This window comes from Euprymna scolopes, chromosome 3, assembly GCF_053919585.1.
Source record: "Euprymna scolopes isolate OS-2025 chromosome 3, ASM5391958v1, whole genome shotgun sequence".
NCBI lineage: Eukaryota > Metazoa > Mollusca > Cephalopoda > Sepiida > Sepiolidae > Euprymna > Euprymna scolopes.
The window spans coordinates 194,311,480-194,331,414 of record NC_136484.1 but is presented as its reverse complement, the minus strand read 5'-3'; the positions used below and the strand labels follow the sequence as shown (position 1 = coordinate 194,331,414).

General features: G+C 33.5%; 1 protein-coding gene across 1 annotated transcript in view; it reads left to right on the top strand.

Annotated features, from left to right (window-relative positions):
• Nucleotides 1-19,935, top strand: part of LOC145260460 (dynein axonemal intermediate chain 4-like) — a 160,170-nt gene that overhangs the window by 52,082 nt on the left and 88,153 nt on the right. Inside the window, exons 6-7 of the mRNA XM_080118537.1 lie at nt 7,277-7,455; nt 13,785-13,892. Coding sequence (XP_079974663.1) covers nt 7,277-7,455; nt 13,785-13,892 — 287 coding nt within the window. The remainder of the gene's footprint in view (nt 1-7,276; nt 7,456-13,784; nt 13,893-19,935) is intronic.

Sequence of the window (19,935 nt, the reverse complement as noted above, 5' to 3'; positions counted from 1 at the left end):
GGCGCGCATGGAAAGGGACCCTGCACTCATCCCCGGTGGGCTTTCCTGAGGCCACAGTCCTAGTTGATGGAGGGTCAGCTGATGGTCTACTTGTGATGCATGTGTGATATTCTGCATAACCTCCTGTTCGGCTTCCCCTAACCCAACTGAAACTCGTTAAAAAACATGATGACAGTACAATCTAAAAATAAGCTTAAACCAGGCTTAGGGTCAAACAAATCCAACTTGCCTCCTCCCTTGAGGCTTGCATTCACAAATATCCGTGGGCTTAGAACTAATTTAGCTGATGTCGAAGCATTTCTCCTAACAAATACCCCGGATATCTTAGCACTAAGTGAGACTAACCTACACTCCTCCATCCCTTCTAACTACTTTAACATGCCTGGATATCTCCCACTCTACCGTAAGGACTCTGACAGACATATGCACGGACTTGGAGTTTACATTCGTAATACCCTTCCCTTGACTAGAGAAACAAACCTAGAAACGGATGATCAAGCCTTTATGTGCTTTAGACTAATCATGCAACACAACATTAGCTACTTTTACTTTCTCTACCGCTCTCCCTCGACCCAAGACTGCACCATAATAAACAAAGTATCTGATAGCATAGACACAGCACTCTCCTTCGACACTAGCGCCCAAGTACATGTATTTGGCGACTTTAATGTCCATCACAAAAACTGGCTTGGATTCTCTACTTACACAGATGCAGCAGGCAGCGCAACTCATAGCTTCTCTGTATCTCACTCCCTATCGCAAATTGTTACTTTTCCAACCCGCTTCCCTGATCAGGAAGAACAACACGCATCACTATTAGATCTGTTTTTTACCACAGTTCCTGATGATTGTGTAACGAAAGCTGACAGCCCACTTGGGAACGCTGATCATGCGGTGATAATGGTTGAAATCGCCCTAAACTCTAGACCCAAAACTGAAGAGCCAGTGCTCAAAACAACGAGATATTATAAAAAGGCTGACTGGGAAGCTATCAGAGATCTTATCAGAGACGCCCCATGGGGAAATATTTTTTCTCTTCCTGCTGAACAGTGTGCAACCGAGACCACTGAATGGTTCAAAACTGCAATCGAAGCGCATGTTCCCATGCGGAAATTCTATAGCAAGCCCCACTCTCCCCAATGGTTTACTTCGACTTGCGCAACTGCCATTGCTCAAAGGCAGCATGCATTCCGCAGGTTTAACCGACATAAGTCCAGTTCAAACAGACAAAAGTACATAGAAGCTAGAAGTAACGTTAAGAAAGAAATAGCGACAGCTAAGAGGGAATTTACGGAAACCACTAAAAAACGCATCGAAGCACAAAAACTAGGAACTCGTGACTTCTGGAAAATCTACAACAGTGTAGTAAATAATGGGCAATCAACAATTCCCCCACTAACTAACAATCACGAGGTTCTTTGCTCAGCAACCGAGAAGGCTAACATGCTTGCCAGTCGATTTGCCTCAAATTCCACACTGGACCCTCTAAACCACCCCCTACCTCAATTTCCTATGCGGACAGACGCCACGCTAGACGATCTGAAAATCACCCCTGCTCAGGTGCATGCTATCATAAAAAACCTTGACACTTCCAAAGCATGTGGACCCGACCTCATCCCAGCTGTGCTATTAAAAAAGTGCTCAGCCGAAGTAGCTCCAGTTCTCTCCAAACTCTACAACAAATGCCTTAATGAATCTTGCTTTCCGAGCTGTTGGAAAACTGCTTCTGTAGTACCAGTATTCAAGAATTCTGGCGAAAGAACTGACCCATTAAATTATCGCCCTATTAGCCTCCTCCCACTTTTTGCCAAAATATTTGAGACCTTAATTAACCATGCTCTAGTCCAGCACCTTACAGATGCTAAACTTCTGACCGACCATCAATATGGATTTAGACAAGCCCGTTCCACGGCAGACATCCTCACTGTAATCTCTGAACGCATATACCATTCACTGGACAAAGCGGGAGAGGGCAGAGCGGTAGCTCTAGATATATCTAAGGCTTTTGACAGGGTATGGCATGAGGGTCTCCTCAGGAAGATTAGATCTTACGGTATCACTGGTAGAATACTTAACATAATTAAATCCTTCTTAGATAAGAGAAAAATCCAGGTTGTCCTCGACGGTTGTACATCTAAACAATATGATATAAATGCGGGAGTGCCCCAGGGATCTATCCTTGGACCTCTGCTGTTCCTGATATTCATAAATGACCTCCCCAACAAAATTGCCTCTGAGATGGGTATATATCTCGCTCCTTAACAGGGTTCAAAAGAGAGTCGCAAATCTGATAGGCCCTAAACTGGCATCAAAACTTCAGCCTCTGTCCCATCGTCGAAACGTTGCATCCCTCTGCCTGTTCTACAAGTATTATAATGGTGAATGCTCTGAAGAACTGCAAGCACTTGTGTCCCCACGACGTGAACACCCTCGACAGACCCGACAAGCTGCAAAATCCCACCCCCACACTGTAGAGATCCCTAGATGTAAAAGATCTTTCTACTCCAGTAGTTTCTTCCCCAGAACAGCTAGACTTTGGAATTCCATTCCAGGTCACTGCTTCCCCAACTGTACTGACATGCATAAGTTCAAGTGCAACGTGAACCAACATCTCGCTGCCCTAATCCCTACATAGTACTCCAGTAGATGTTTCCCCTGATAGTAGCCCCCTACACCAAAGTGGCAATGTGCCTTGTTTGGGGTGAAAATGTAATAAAAAAAAAAAAAATATATATATATATATATATATATACATACATATATATATATATATATATATATATATATATATATATATATATATATATATATATATATTATAAAGTAAAATTAAAAGCCAAGAACAATGCGAGATTTTTTTTTTTATATAGAGTAAAATTAAACGCAAACAAAAGAAATAAAGTTCTTTTTTTTGTTGTTTGTTTTTTCTTTTTCACACAAATTTTAACTCTAAACAACAGTAATTTTTTTTTTCTGTTGTATTCAATGGTGATATAAATCTCAATATATTTCAGACTTATTAGTCCATTTTCAAGAGAAGACAGCGGAAGAGTGTTCAAAATTGGAAAAGTAGCCGCAGAGTTTGCCACGTGATACCGCGAAATATAGAACAAAAAATGACGTTAGGAGAACGTTAAAATAAATCAGTTGATGTTTGAAATACTTGTTGCGTTTGTGAATCAAGGGAGATGACTATTCAAGCAAGGTTTTTTTTTTTTTTTAATTATTGTTTTTCTTATGTTTTAAACTTATATTATAAAAGCGGAGCTCAATTCCAGTCTATTGTTTAGTGTGGGAGTATTTTTTGAAATAATTAAAGATTCGAGGATACGAAGTTGACCTACGTTTCTTGAAGAAGCAAGAATGTTGATGTGAAAATCTGGTTCTGAATTAATGCAAGTGCGAATATGTTTATAGAACGACGAAGCAGTAGTGTTTAAGTGCTCTTTAATGCGGTGATGAAGCAATCTGGTAGTGCTTCCGATGTAAGATGCACTGCATTTAGCGCATTGTAGGTCGTAAACAACGTGGTTCTTAAAGCATAAACCTGTGTGTGATATTGGGCAATTAGAGAGTGAACAAGGGGAAGGTGTATGCGATGGATGTTTTCGGTTGAGCTGTTGTCTTAAAGTAGATCCAGTGTGGATGAGTTGAATGTTGAGCCCCTCGCTGCGGATGGCTTTTCGGATTGAAGATGAGATTTTGTCACTGAGGAAGGGTAGTTTTAGAAAACAATTGTTAGAGAAGGGTCGGGTGTTGCGTTTTTTCTTTTTAAGTGAGGATAGGATCGTATTAGGGTAGCCGTTTAGTGAGAGGGTCTGTAGGAAATTGTTAGTGTGTGTATGTTTGTCGGAGATGTTAGTGCATTTGTCTTGTATGCGTGAGATTTCGGCATGTGCGTAGTTTAGTTTGTCCTTGAGAGGTAGCGCAGATTTGAAATGTACGAAGAGGCGTTTGCTGGCGGGTTTTCTGTAGAATTCAGTGCATATGGCACCATTTTTTTTTTATTTGTATTTTAAAATCAAGCAGAGAAAGGGATTCCGAAGAGTCTGGGTGTTCTATAGTAAATTTTAAGTTTGGGTCGGCGTTATTGAATTTGTGGAAAATGTTAATAGCTTCTTCGCGGGAGTATGTGATAATTAAAATGTCATCGATATATCTAGTAAAAAGGAGATAAGAATAGCAGGTACTAAGGGTGTGTCTTTCGAGTTTGTCCATATAAGCAATGGCAAGAATACCGGATAGACTGGAGCCCATGGGTAGTCCAGATACTTGTTTGAACGTGTTTTGTAGGAAAGTAAAGTAAGTGTTGTCTACTATAATACGGAGGAGTTGTAAGAGATCTCCTGGAGTAATTCCGAAGCATTGTGGGTTTTTAGATGCTATAATGTCTGCCATGAGATTAATGGCTGGATGTGCAGGAATGGAGGTGTATAAAGAAACGATCTACTTTAAGACAACAGCTCAACCGAAAACATCCATCGCATACACCTTCCCCTTGTTCACTCTCTAATTGCCCAATATCACACACAGGTTTATGCTTTAAGAACCACGTTGTTTACAACCTACAATGCGCTAAATGCAGTGCATCTTACATCGGAAGCACTACCAGATTGCTTCATCACCGCATTAAAGAGCACTTAAACACTACTGCTTCGTCGTTCTATAAACATATTCGCACTTGCATTAATTCAGAACCAGATTTTCACATCAACATTCTTGCTTCTTCAAGAAACGTAGGTCAACTTCGTATCCTCGAATCTTTAATTATTTCAAAAAATACTCCCACACTAAACAATAGACTGGAATTGAGCTCCGCTTTTATGATATAAGTTTAAAACATAAGAAAAACAATAATTAAAAAAAAAAAAAAAAAAAACCTTGCTTGAATAGTCATCTCCCTTGATTCACAAACGCAACAAGTATTTCAAACATCAACTGATTTATTTTAACGTTCTCCTAACGTCATTTTTTGTTCTATATTTCGCGGTATCACGTGGCAAACTCTGCGGCTACTTTTCCAATTTTGAACACTCTTCCGCTGTCTTCTCTTGAAAATGGACTAATAAGTCTGAAATATATTGAGATTTATATCACCATTGAATACAACAGAAAAAAAAATTACTGTTGTTTAGAGTTAAAATTTGTGTGAAAAAGAAAAAACAAACAACAAAAAAAAGAACTTTATTTCTTTTGTTTGCATTTAATTTTACTCTATATAAAAAAAAAAATCTCGCATTGTTCTTGGCTTTTAATTTTACCTTATAATTTTCTTCAACAATGCTTCAAGCAAACTACAACCTACTTATATATATATATATATATATATACACAGGGTGGGCCATAAGTCACGCACCTTTGGGGCAAAATATATTTTCTTTTCTTTGGGTATAAGATACATCTTTTATGAGTGTACAACGTGTTTTTCAGTTTATTGATTAAGTTTGGTTACTATCAGAATTATTTCAAATCCTTTGGTGCTCGACTTATGACCCACCCTGTATATATGTATGTATGCATAAATACATGTATACATATATATATATATATATATAAATACATGTATACATATATATATATATATATATATATATATGTATGTATGTATGTATAAAACCATTGCATGCTACTAATACATGCAAATGAGAGACACATTTTTAATGAGTCAGTCATGTAGATAATGACAACATTATTTGTAGCGACAATTTCAATATTACAATAAAAAAAATATAAGTCATCAATAGTTTGACATAGGATTGCTTATAAACAGCAAATCTCCATAATAACAAAGTCAGTTCATTTATTACTGAATTTATTACTGATTTTTGAGATGAGGGATGGTTGTTTGTATCAATCGGACTATTGTTCTCATTTTGAGTGTTATTCGCACAATATTTCAGTCGATGTAACCTAGGGTTAGGGTTAAACTTAAATACAAAACCTCAAACATGGATTTAACCCTTTTTCAATTTCTTACATAATAATTTTTCATAATACTGAAGAATGGTGGAGATTACATTGACCAAAACGTTGTGCAGATAATGTTCAAGATGAGAACATTAGTTTGATTAATACAATAATACAATCAGTTAATGTATTTTTATATTGTCAGGTTCTGTATAACTTGGAGGACTGTATCGCAAATGTATATAAAACAGGGATGTATAGTTATCCATGCAATGTTCGTTGTGTGTATGTGTGTGTGTTTGTGTGTGCGTATATGTTTGTTGCGTGTGTATGTGTTGCGTGTGTATGTTTATTGTATGTATGTGCATGTGTGGGTGTGTTTGTTGAATATGTGTGTGTTTGTTGCATGTGTGTGTGTTTGTTGCATGTGCATGTATGTTTGTTGTGGGTGTGTTTGTTGAGTGTGTGTGTATTTGTTGCATGCATGTGTGTTTGTTGCATGTGTGTGTTTGTTGCGTGTGTGTGTTTGTTGCATGTGTGTGTGTGTGTATGCACATTTTGTAACACTAATATAATAAGCAGATATATATCTACCTTCAACAAAAGTTCAACAAATGGGACATATAATATTTTATTGACAAACATTTCCTTACAGGGTAAATAAACATCTTTCTGGGAAATTATTTAGGCTAAGAGAAGGAGTCCATCGGTTAATCTTGATTGACAATATTGACAAAAGCTGCAAGGAAGATTCATCCTAAAAAACAACGATCGACAGTCTGATTATATTTTCATGATAATTTTACTTTCATAATGTTCCCCCTCTTTGGAGTTGGATGCAGTTCCTTTATTCTACATTCTTGCTATTTCCCTGTGCCTGATAGCTTCCACTGCTGAACCAAACCAACTGAGAACTAGCCTGTCCGCCTCTGTCTCTCTCTGGCTCTGTCTCTCTGTTTGTATATATCCAAACTAATCCTTGCTATGACATCTTTTAACATGTGACTTCGAAACGTTTTTCCATCTTTTATTTTAAAATCTATTTTGTTTGAGAATGTTAGCAAACTCCCAACGCCGCATTCCTGTTTGAAAATTTCTTTTGTTTATCCACTGCATTTTTTCCTTGATTATTTCTAAGTTAACCAAAATATTTTACTAAATATTCCTTTGTTTCAAAACATTCTCTCTGCATACCTTTTTCTACATAACAGTTACAAAATAATAATGTTTATTATCTAACATTTTACTTTTTTAATAGTAATAATAATCGATTTAGGAAAATGAGCAAGACAACCTAATGTTGCCCCACATAATCTAACAGTATTTTGTTTTGTTTTCTTCTGTATTTGCTATTTGGACTGTTTTTCAGTGACTGAACCTCAAGTTGATGTGGAAGAAGTTTTAACTGAGAAGGATTTACAGGCATTCGTAACAATTGATTTGGAAGAGACGGACACAGACATTGTATTTGAATTGTTCAATACTTGTATCATGGCTGGTACTCCAGAGGAAGAGATTGTTACTAAACGAAACCAACAATACAAAATTGTAAGATTAAATTTATGACTAATTCATTAGTTTGACGAATTGATAATAAATGTCAGATTGGACAGAATAAGATGACGGGTTGTTTAAATGGAGATGAAAGTTCTTGTCTTTCATTTTTTTTTTATTGATCTTCCATCCAAATTATTGTTTTAAAAAATAACTAAAAACACCTACAACATGTTGCAATCAATGAAATTTAAATATAAAAATCAATCAAATTTAAAACTAAAAGTACATTAAATTTAAACATAAAAAATCAATCACATTTAAATAAAAAAAAATCAATGAAATTTAAATAAAAAATCAATCACATTTAAATGAAAAAACAATCAAATTTAAATACAAAACCAATCAAATTTAAATAAAAAATCAATCAAATTTAAATATAAAAATCAGTCAAATTTAAAGATAAAAAATCAATCACATTTAAATAAAAATTAATCAAATTTAAACATAAAATCAATAAAATTTAAACACAGAAATCAATCACATTTAAAGATAAAAAATCAATCAAATTTAAATAAAAAATCAATCACATTTAGATAAAAAATCAATCACATTTAAATATATAAAAATCAATCAAATTTAAACATAAAAAAATCAATCAAATTTAAACATAAAAGATCAATCAAATCTAAATATAAAAAAATCAATCATATTTAAATATAAAAAAAATCAATCATATTTAAATATAAAAATGTATCGGGTTAAAGTATAAAAAATACATCAGATATAAAAATAAAGCCCCCCTCCCTCCTCTCTGTCCGATAAAGGTGAAAAAGCGGACCAGACTCAAAAAAAGTAAATAAAAAAAGTTTCCACATTCTTCTTCACTAGTGAAAAAATTCTAATTAATGGAAATCTAGCATTACTCAAAAAAAAATTCCTTAAAAATGATTTCATTTTTTCTATGTTATTATTTCAACATGGTTCATAAACTACAGAATTACCTCCCTCTAAAGCTTATTTTTTTAAAAATAAAAGTGGTGGGTGGCGGGTCTTTTATTTGAAACGGGACAAAAAATCGAATTGATCAGTAAAAAAAAATTATCCCCCTCCCCACTATAAAATCTGAACTTTCTAACTATTGCATGTGTCATTTACCACTAACTGGCCGGAAAATGGGTGCTCATTATATGTTAAATTTGTATAGAAAAGTGATCCACCACTCTAAACCTTAAATATTTTCTTTTTTTAATTTCTTCTTTGTGGATCTTTTCAGTCTGTTTAAATGTTTTGGCTCCAAAAATTAGAATTGGACTTTCTTTAGGGAGTAAATTACGCTGTGCTATGTATGCAAAATAATACAGAGGTGTATTTTTGTTGTGACTTTCAGCCTCTTCTCTTTTAAAGTGTGACAGCACAAAGAGACTGAAAGATAAACCGCTATGACTGGCGTGCAGCCGCTGCAAGGAAGCAATGGCTGCATGTGGGCGTGAACCTAGAACCATTTGATTTTAAGACAAGAGTCATAATTATACAAAGTAGGCAGTTTACAATCGTTAAATAAAGAAAATCAAGTGAAGTATTTTGCTCAATGATCGTTTTCAGACACCATGTCGTTCACATGTGTTTTAGATGAATGTTGCTTTGTTTTGGACCATTGTTGGTGAAGAGAAGAAAGACCTCCTACTGCTAATAATAGGAATGAACGTTTCTGTTGTTGGTGAAGAGAAGAAAGACCTCCTACTGCTAATAATAGGAATGAACGTTTCTGTTGTTGGTGAAGAGAAGAAAGACCTCCTACTGCTAATAATAGGAATGAACGTTTCTGTTGTTGGTGAAGAGAAGAAAGACCTCCTACTGCTAATAATAGGAATGAACGTTTCTGTTGTTGGTGAAGAGAAGAAAGACCTCCTACTGCTAATAATAGGAATGAACGTTTCTGTTGTTGGTGAAGAGAAGAAAGACCTCCTACTGCTAATAATAGGAATGAACGTTTCTGTTGTTGGTGAAGAGAAGAAAGACCTCCTACTGCTAATAATAGGAATGAACGTTTCTGTTGTTGGTGAAGAGAAGAAAGACCTCCTACTGCTAATAATAGGAATGAACGTTTCTGTTGTTGGTGAAGAGAAGAAAGACCTCCTACTGCTAATAATAGGAATGAACGTTTCTGTTGTTGGTGAAGAGAAGAAAGACCTCCTACTGCTAATAATAGGAATGAACGTTTCTGTTGTTGGTGAAGAGAAGAAAGACCTCCTACTGCTAATAATAGGAATGAACGTTTCTGTTGTTGGTGAAGAGAAGAAAGACCTCCTACTGCTAATAATAGGAATGAACGTTTCTGTTGTTGGTGAAGAGAAGAAAGACCTCCTACTGCTAATAATAGGAATGAACGTTTCTGTTGTTGGTGAAGAGAAGAAAGACCTCCTACTGCTAATAATAGGAATGAACGTTTCTGTTGTTGGTGAAGAGAAGAAAGACCTCCTACTGCTAATAATAGGAATGAACGTTTCTGTTGTTGGTGAAGAGAAGAAAGACCTCCTACTGCTAATAATAGGAATGAACGTTTCTGTTGTTGGTGAAGAGAAGAAAGACCTCCTACTGCTAATAATAGGAATGAACGTTTCTGTTGTTGGTGAAGAGAAGAAAGACCTCCTACTGCTAATAATAGGAATGAACGTTTCTGTTGTTGGTGAAGAGAAGAAAGACCTCCTACTGCTAATAATAGGAATGAACGTTTCTGTTGTTGGTGAAGAGAAGAAAGACCTCCTACTGCTAATAATAGGAATGAACGTTTCTGTTGTTGGTGAAGAGAAGAAAGACCTCCTACTGCTAATAATAGGAATGAACGTTTCTGTTGTTGGTGAAGAGAAGAAAGACCTCCTACTGCTAATAATAGGAATGAACGTTTCTGTTGTTGGTGAAGAGAAGAAAGACCTCCTACTGCTAATAATAGGAATGAACGTTTCTGTTGTTGGTGAAGAGAAGAAAGACCTCCTACTGCTAATAATAGGAATGAACGTTTCTGTTGTTGGTGAAGAGAAGAAAGACCTCCTACTGCTAATAATAGGAAAGAACGTTTCTGTTGTTGGTGAAGAGAAGAAAGACCTCCTACTGCTAATAATAGGAATGAACGTTTCTGTTGTTGGTGAAGAGAAGAAAGACCTCCTACTGCTAATAATAGGAATGAACGTTTCTGTTGTTGGTGAAGAGAAGAAAGACCTCCTACTGCTAATAATAGGAATGAACGTTTCTGTTGTTGGTGAAGAGAAGAAAGACCTCCTACTGCTAATAATAGGAATGAACGTTTCTGTTGTTGGTGAAGAGAAGAAAGACCTCCTACTGCTAATAATAGGAATGAACGTTTCTGTTGTTGGTGAAGAGAAGAAAGACCTCCTACTGCTAATAATAGGAATGAACGTTTCTGTTGTTGGTGAAGAGAAGAAAGACCTCCTACTGCTAATAATAGGAATGAACGTTTCTGTTGTTGGTGAAGAGAAGAAAGACCTCCTACTGCTAATAATAGGAATGAACGTTTCTGTTGTTGGTGAAGAGAAGAAAGACCTCCTACTGCTAATAATAGGAATGAACGTTTCTGTTGTTGGTGAAGAGAAGAAAGACCTCCTACTGCTAATAATAGGAATGAACGTTTCTGTTGTTGGTGAAGAGAAGAAAGACCTCCTACTGCTAATAATAGGAATGAACGTTTCTGTTGTTGGTGAAGAGAAGAAAGACCTCCTACTGCTAATAATAGGAATGAACGTTTCTGTTGTTGGTGAAGAGAAGAAAGACCTCCTACTGCTAATAATAGGAATGAACGTTTCTGTTGTTGGTGAAGAGAAGAAAGACCTCCTACTGCTAATAATAGGAATGAACGTTTCTGTTGTTGGTGAAGAGAAGAAAGACCTCCTACTGCTAATAATAGGAATGAACGTTTCTGTTGTTGGTGAAGAGAAGAAAGACCTCCTACTGCTAATAATAGGAATGAACGTTTCTGTTGTTGGTGAAGAGAAGAAAGACCTCCTACTGCTAATAATAGGAATGAACGTTTCTGTTGTTGGTGAAGAGAAGAAAGACCTCCTACTGCTAATAATAGGAATGAACGTTTCTGTTGTTGGTGAAGAGAAGAAAGACCTCCTACTGCTAATAATAGGAATGAACGTTTCTGTTGTTGGTGAAGAGAAGAAAGACCTCCTACTGCTAATAATAGGAATGAACGTTTCTGTTGTTGGTGAAGAGAAGAAAGACCTCCTACTGCTAATAATAGGAATGAACGTTTCTGTTGTTGGTGAAGAGAAGAAAGACCTCCTACTGCTAATAATAGGAATGAACGTTTCTGTTGTTGGTGAAGAGAAGAAAGACCTCCTACTGCTAATAATAGGAATGAACGTTTCTGTTGTTGGTGAAGAGAAGAAAGACCTCCTACTGCTAATAATAGGAATGAACGTTTCTGTTGTTGGTGAAGAGAAGAAAGACCTCCTACTGCTAATAATAGGAATGAACGTTTCTGTTGTTGGTGAAGAGAAGAAAGACCTCCTACTGCTAATAATAGGAATGAACGTTTCTGTTGTTGGTGAAGAGAAGAAAGACCTCCTACTGCTAATAATAGGAATGAACGTTTCTGTTGTTGGTGAAGAGAAGAAAGACCTCCTACTGCTAATAATAGGAATGAACGTTTCTGTTGTTGGTGAAGAGAAGAAAGACCTCCTACTGCTAATAATAGGAATGAACGTTTCTGTTGTTGGTGAAGAGAAGAAAGACCTCCTACTGCTAATAATAGGAATGAACGTTTCTGTTGTTGGTGAAGAGAAGAAAGACCTCCTACTGCTAATAATAGGAATGAACGTTTCTGTTGTTGGTGAAGAGAAGAAAGACCTCCTACTGCTAATAATAGGAATGAACGTTTCTGTTGTTGGTGAAGAGAAGAAAGACCTCCTACTGCTAATAATAGGAATGAACGTTTCTGTTGTTGGTGAAGAGAAGAAAGACCTCCTACTGCTAATAATAGGAATGAACGTTTCTGTTGTTGGTGAAGAGAAGAAAGACCTCCTACTGCTAATAATAGGAATGAACGTTTCTGTTGTTGGTGAAGAGAAGAAAGACCTCCTACTGCTAATAATAGGAATGAACGTTTCTGTTGTTGGTGAAGAGAAGAAAGACCTCCTACTGCTAATAATAGGAATGAACGTTTCTGTTGTTGGTGAAGAGAAGAAAGACCTCCTACTGCTAATAATAGGAATGAACGTTTCTGTTGTTGGTGAAGAGAAGAAAGACCTCCTACTGCTAATAATAGGAATGAACGTTTCTGTTGTTGGTGAAGAGAAGAAAGACCTCCTACTGCTAATAATAGGAATGAACGTTTCTGTTGTTGGTGAAGAGAAGAAAGACCTCCTACTGCTAATAATAGGAATGAACGTTTCTGTTGTTGGTGAAGAGAAGAAAGACCTCCTACTGCTAATAATAGGAATGAACGTTTCTGTTGTTGGTGAAGAGAAGAAAGACCTCCTACTGCTAATAATAGGAATGAACGTTTCTGTTGTTGGTGAAGAGAAGAAAGACCTCCTACTGCTAATAATAGGAATGAACGTTTCTGTTGTTGGTGAAGAGAAGAAAGACCTCCTACTGCTAATAATAGGAATGAACGTTTCTGTTGTTGGTGAAGAGAAGAAAGACCTCCTACTGCTAATAATAGGAATGAACGTTTCTGTTGTTGGTGAAGAGAAGAAAGACCTCCTACTGCTAATAATAGGAATGAACGTTTCTGTTGTTGGTGAAGAGAAGAAAGACCTCCTACTGCTAATAATAGGAATGAACGTTTCTGTTGTTGGTGAAGAGAAGAAAGACCTCCTACTGCTAATAATAGGAATGAACGTTTCTGTTGTTGGTGAAGATTAAAAAGAAGAACTACTACTGCTGATGTTAGTGAACATCTTTCCTGTTGTTGGTGAAGAGAAGAAAATGAAAAAAATAATTTGGTTTCCTGCATGAATATTTTGAGCTGACATCCTGTGTTTTCTCTTTACTTTAAATAATTTACATGACTGAAATATGGATTGATTAACCAAACACATCTTTCAGATTGAAGATAGGTTTTACTTATCTTTTTTTAATGAAAATCATAGTGTTGTTGCTGTTGTTGTTGTTGTTGTTGTTGTTGATGATGATGATGATGATGATGATGATGATGATGATGATGATGATGATGATGATGATGATGATGGTGCAATCAGTTGATGAGGATTGACTCAAACACGCAGAATAATTAAAATAATAATAGAATAACTAAATACACATTCGCTATTTCTTTATTTTTCCATTGAAAAACTTGCAATTGAAATTTGAATTTCAATTCTTTGTCATAAAAAATTTGTTTTTGTGCATTTCAGTTGGTCAACAGTCGCGATGGAAATGACCGCTATATTTCAAAAGAAATGAATACGTTCAATAACCAACTGAAAACAAAATCTGTACAGACAACCCCAATTAATTATCAGGTCAGTTTATTTTATTTTTTATGCTGTTTTTTTATCCAATTAATTATCAGGTCAGTTTATTTTACTATCTTGAGTTGGAAGCCATGTTTAATTTCAAAAGAGTTTCCGATGGTTAGTTGTTCTATACAAGTCCTGGAGATAACGAGTTCTCAGTAGACAGTTGTTCTGTACAGGTTCCGGATTTTATAATTTTGTAGCCAAAGAGCAAAGGATTCTTCCCGTGTTGACACAAAGAAAACATATGCAAGGTTGCTAAAAAAGGTTTTTTATGGAGCAATTCTGGTTTCTGATTGGTTGGTAGCAGAACGTGAACTAATTTGATTAGTCAGTTCCTAGCAGCAGCGTTTATAAATAGAATCTACCAACTGAGAGGGACCATACCCCTATTACTCATGATGGGAAAGGTCTCCTAGCGGTTTCGGCTGCAGCGAGACAGGGTAGAGTGCTCGTCAAGGATACGTTCTTGACATTCAGCCCGACAGGTGAGGGGCCAGGAACCGGTCCAGCACCTGTTGGACTGAGTTACACCGCCTGGGTAATACCTAGGCGGTTCATCCTCCCAGGCCTTGCCACCGGGCTTTCCGGTGGAGTAAGTTCATTGCTTACCGCCTGAGGCGTCCCGACTGGGGAATGCCGACGGGGTTACTCAGGCAATTTTTGCAATTGCAGGAGTGCTCCTCCTTTAGAGGAGCCTGCTTTGATCCCCACCTTCCTGCCTTGTGCCAAACATTGCTGTGGTGGGCAGCAATTAAATATCTACCCCCATTGTGAGTCAAAAATATTACAACGTATTATATTGTTTTTAATCCAGTTAATTATTTTATTTTATTATTTATGCTGTTTTTAATCCAATTAATTATCAGGTCAATTTATTTTATTGTTTATGCTGTTTTTAATCCAATTAATTATCAGGTCAATTTATTTTATTGTTTATGCTGTTTTTAATCCAATTAATTATCAGGTCAATTTATTTTATTGTTTATGCTGTTTTTAATCCAATTAATTATCAGGTCAATTTATTTTATTGTTTATGCTGTTTTTAATCCAATTAATTATCAGGTCAATTTATTTTATTGTTTATGCTGTTTTTAATCCAATTAATTATCAGGTCAATTTATTTTATTGTTTATGCTGTTTTTAATCCAATTAATTATCAGATCAATTTATTTTATTGTTTATGCTGTTTTTAATCCAATTAATTATCAGGTCAATTTATTTTATTGTTTATGCTGTTTTTAATCCAATTAATTATCAGATCAATTTATTTTATTGTTTATGCTGTTTTTAATCCAATTAATTATCAGGTCAATTTATTTTATTATTTATGCTGTTTTTAATCCAATTAATTATCAGATCAATTTATTTTATTGTTTATGCTGTTTTTAATCCAATTAATTATCAGGTCAATTTATTTTATTATTTATGCTGTTTTTAATCCAATTAATTATCAGATCAATTTATTTTATTGTTTATGCTGTTTTTAATCCAATTAATTATCAGGTCAATTTATTTTATTGTTTATGCTGTTTTTAATCCAATTAATTATCAGATCAATTTATTTTATTGTTTATGCTGTTTTTAATCCAATTAATTATCAGGTCAATTTATTTTATTGTTTATGCTGTTTTTAATCCAATTAATTATCAGATCAATTTATTTTATTGTTTATGCTGTTTTTAATCCAATTAATTATCAGGTCAATTTATTTTATTGTTTATGCTGTTTTTAATCCAATTAATTATCAGGTCAATTTATTTTATTGTTTATGCTGTTTTTAATCCAATTAATTATCAGGTCAATTTATTTTATTATTTATGCTGTTTTTAATCCAATTAATTATCAGGTCAATTTATTTTATTGTTTATGCTGTTTTTAATCCAATTAATTATCAGGTCAATTTATTTTATTATTTATGCTGTTTTTAATCCAATTAATTATCAGGTCAATTTATTTTATTATTTATGCTGTTTTTAATCCAATTAATTATCAGGTCAATTTATTTTATTGTTTATGCTGTTTTTAATCCAATTAATTATCAGGTCAATTTATTTTATTATTTATGCTGTTTTTAATCCAATTAATTATCAGGTCAATTTATTTTATTATTTATGCTGTTTTTAATCCAATTAATTATCAGATCAATTTATTTTATTATTTATGCTGTTTTTAATCCAATTAATTATCAGATCAGTTTATTTTATTGTTTATGCTGTTTTTAATCCAATTAATTATCAGGTCAATTTATTTTATTATTTATGCTGTTTTTAATCCAATTAATTATCAGATCAATTTATTTTATTATTTATGCTGTTTTTAATCCAATTAATTATCAGATCAATTTATTTTATTATTTATGCTGTTTTTAATCCAATTAATTATCAGATCAATTTATTTTATTGTTTATGCTGTTTTTAATCCAATTAATTATCAGATCAATTTATTTTATTATTTATGCTGTTTTTAATCCAATTAATTATCAGATCAATTTATTTTATTATTTATGCTGTTTTTAATCCAATTAATTATCAGATCAATTTATTTTATTGTTTATGCTGTTTTTAATCCAATTAATTATCAGGTCAATTTATTTTATTGTTTATGCTGTTTTTAATCCAATTAATTATCAGATCAATTTATTTTATTATTTATGCTGTTTTTAATCCAATTAATTATCAGATCAATTTATTTTATTATTTATGCTGTTTTTAATCCAATTAATCATCAGATCAATTTATTTTATTATTTATGCTGTTTTTAATCCAATTAATTATCAGATCAATTTATTTTATTGTTTATGCTGTTTTTAATCCAATTAAATATCAGGTCAATTTATTTTATTATTTATGCTGTTTTTAATCCAATTAATTATCAGATCAATTTATTTTATTATTTATGCTGTTTTTAATCCAATTAATTATCAGATCAATTTATTTTATTATTTATGCTGTTTTTAATCCAATTAATTATCAGGTCAATTTATTTTATTATTTATGCTTTTTTAAATCCAATTAATTATCAGGTCAATTTATTTTATTGTTTATGCTGTTTTTAATCCAATTAATTATCAGGTCAATTTATTTTATTATTTATGCTGTTTTTAATCCAATTAATTATCAGGTCAATTTATTTTATTATTTATGCTTTTTTAAATCCAATTAATTATCAGGTCAATTTATTTTATTATTTATGCTGTTTTTAATCCAATTAATTATCAGGTCAATTTATTTTATTGTTTATGCTGTTTTTAATCCAATTAATTATCAGGTCAATTTATTTTATTGTGTATGCTGTTTTTAATCCAATTAATTATCAGGTCAATTTATTTTATTGGTTATGCTGTTTTTAATCCGATTAATTATTAGGTCAATTTATTTTATTATTTATGCTATTTTAAATCCAATTAATTATCAGGTCAATATATTTTATTATTTATGCTTTTTTAAATCCAATTAATTATCAGGTCAATTTATTTTATTGTTTATGCTGTTTTTAATCCAATTAATTATCAGGTCAATTTATTTCATTGTTTATGCTGTTTTTAATCCAATTAATTATCAGGTCAATTTATTTCATTATTTATTCTGTTTTTAATCCAATTAATTATCAGGTCAATTTATTTCATTATTTATTATGTTTTTAATCCGATTAATTATCAGGTCAATTTATTTTATTAATTATTCTGTTTTTAATCCGATTAATTATTAGGTCAATTTATTTTATTGTTTATGCTGTATTTTATCCAATTAATTACCAGATCAATTTATTTTATTATTTATGCTGTTTTTAATCCAATTAATTATCAGGTCAATTTATTTTATTGTTTATGCTGTTTTTAATCCAATTAATTATCAGGTCAATTTATTTTATTATTTACACTGTTTTTAATCCAATTAATTATCAGGTCAATTCATTTTATTGTTTATGCTGTTTTTAATCCAATTAATTATCAGGTAAATTTATTTTATTAATTATGCTATTTTTAATCCAATTAATTATCAGGTCAATTTATTATATTAATTATGCTGTTTTTAATCCAATTAATTATCAGGTTAATGTATTTCATTATTTATTCTGTTTTTAAATCCAATGAATAATCAGGCCATTTTTTTTTATTATTATTCATGCTTTATGTAAAATTTCAAATGTTTAGACGAGAAATTGTCTGAGTAATTTATTAGAGACCACAGAGGTAAAAATCTTTTTAATTTTTGACCCTAATGTGACCCCTTAACATTTATTGTTTCGGTTCAAATGAAGTTATTAAGTTGATTCATGTTCAAGGAACCCATATCTAAAATTTCAAGTGTTTAGACCCAAAATTGGCGGAGGAGTTTGGTAGAGTTCTAAAAGGTCAAATCGTTGAATTTTGAATCCTTAACAGCCAAATTTCTGTCCGAAAATGGATTACAAAGATTTTCCCAAATCTCACTACCCTGTATATCAAATTTCGAGTCTGTAGACTGAAAATTGACAGAGTTATTGTGTTGGGAAATGTATACAACAGACAGACACTTTAACTTTTATAGATATATAGATAGATATTGGACCCAATGTACAGTAAAGATTTAAAAAGTAAAAAAAAAAAATGACTCGTGTACCACCATCAAGAATCGAAACCAAAACATTTAGCTTATGATTTACTTTTTCCTTTGACGTTAATGCCTGAGCTATGAAGACATATTTGCTGCAAGGTTAAAATTAAAACATTAACCAATAGCTATTACGTTACGTGCATATTCGAAATGCCATTGTTTGACCTTCACTTGGCAAATTCCATTTTTTTTATTTTCACACTTTTGCACCGATTTTCTCTGGCTAAAACCTAAATATAAAGTTTTGCATGGGTTCGAACACCCTATATATTAAGTTTCATGTCTGTAGACCAAAAGCTGACAGAGGAGTTTGGTAGGCAAATTATTTTAAACAAATATATATACGCATACATTAATAAATATAGAAAAAGGTTTGTGTTTACTATAATCTTTTTACGCAAATATTATGCAAGTATAAATCATGTAGAATATCTGCATGAATATAATTACACGTAATAGTTAACTAAAGATGATCATCCCATGAGAAAACCGAAAAAACTAATAGGGAATTAATTAAAATGAATGTTTAAAAGAATATGCAAATTAGCTAGACATTGCAGATACTGCAATCAAAGTAATATGTCGGGGCCCCCCCCCCCATATAAGACCAATGCTCGTGTAGCAATCAGTTATTGGTCAATGTAGGGGAAACCCTTCATACTAATTGTCACTATCGAGTTCCCCCACTCCCGGGGGAGCTGGTCCCCCTCTCTTTCACTCTCCACATTAAAAAACGGCCTTGTACTTAGTGGGGAAGCAACTAAATAAATAGAAAAATGGCTTTTAATATGAATACCAATACACAAAAAAACAAAAAAAAATTATAGGAGTATCAATATAGTGTAGTATAATAATTCTCCAAATATCAAGTTTTTTCGGTTGGTCATTTATTACATTTTAAAAGGTATGTATTATGATATTGTTTCGTATTGCGACTAACAAGTCTGCAAAATTATGTTATTGCTGCATAGTTAGTCACATACTCTTCAAGCTCCTATCTTTACATCATCAACACTCTGATCCCCATCTGGCATCAATTGAAATGGGTGGCACTCATCTAGGGGAAGCTCCATGTTTTGATAAGCTTCTGGGCTTGACCTTTACTCCTGACCTGAAATGGAATATGTACATCAAGTCAGTTGCCAAGGTCGCTGAAAAAATGGTGGGATCCTTCTACCGCTCCAGAAGATATCTCACCCCTGATGCAATTCTCTATCTGTATAAAAGCCAAGTACGTCCAAGGATGGAGTACTGCTGCCACATCTGGGCAGGAGCTGCTAAAAACAGCCTATCCTGCCTTGACAGAGTACAAAATAGACTTCGTGGCCTAGTGGGTGATACCCTTTTCTCTTCCCTGCAACCTCTATTCCACAGGAGAGACATTGCGAGCCTGTCTTTGTTTTATTGTTACTACCATGGCAGGTGCTCGTCTGAGCTCCAATCTTTGGTTT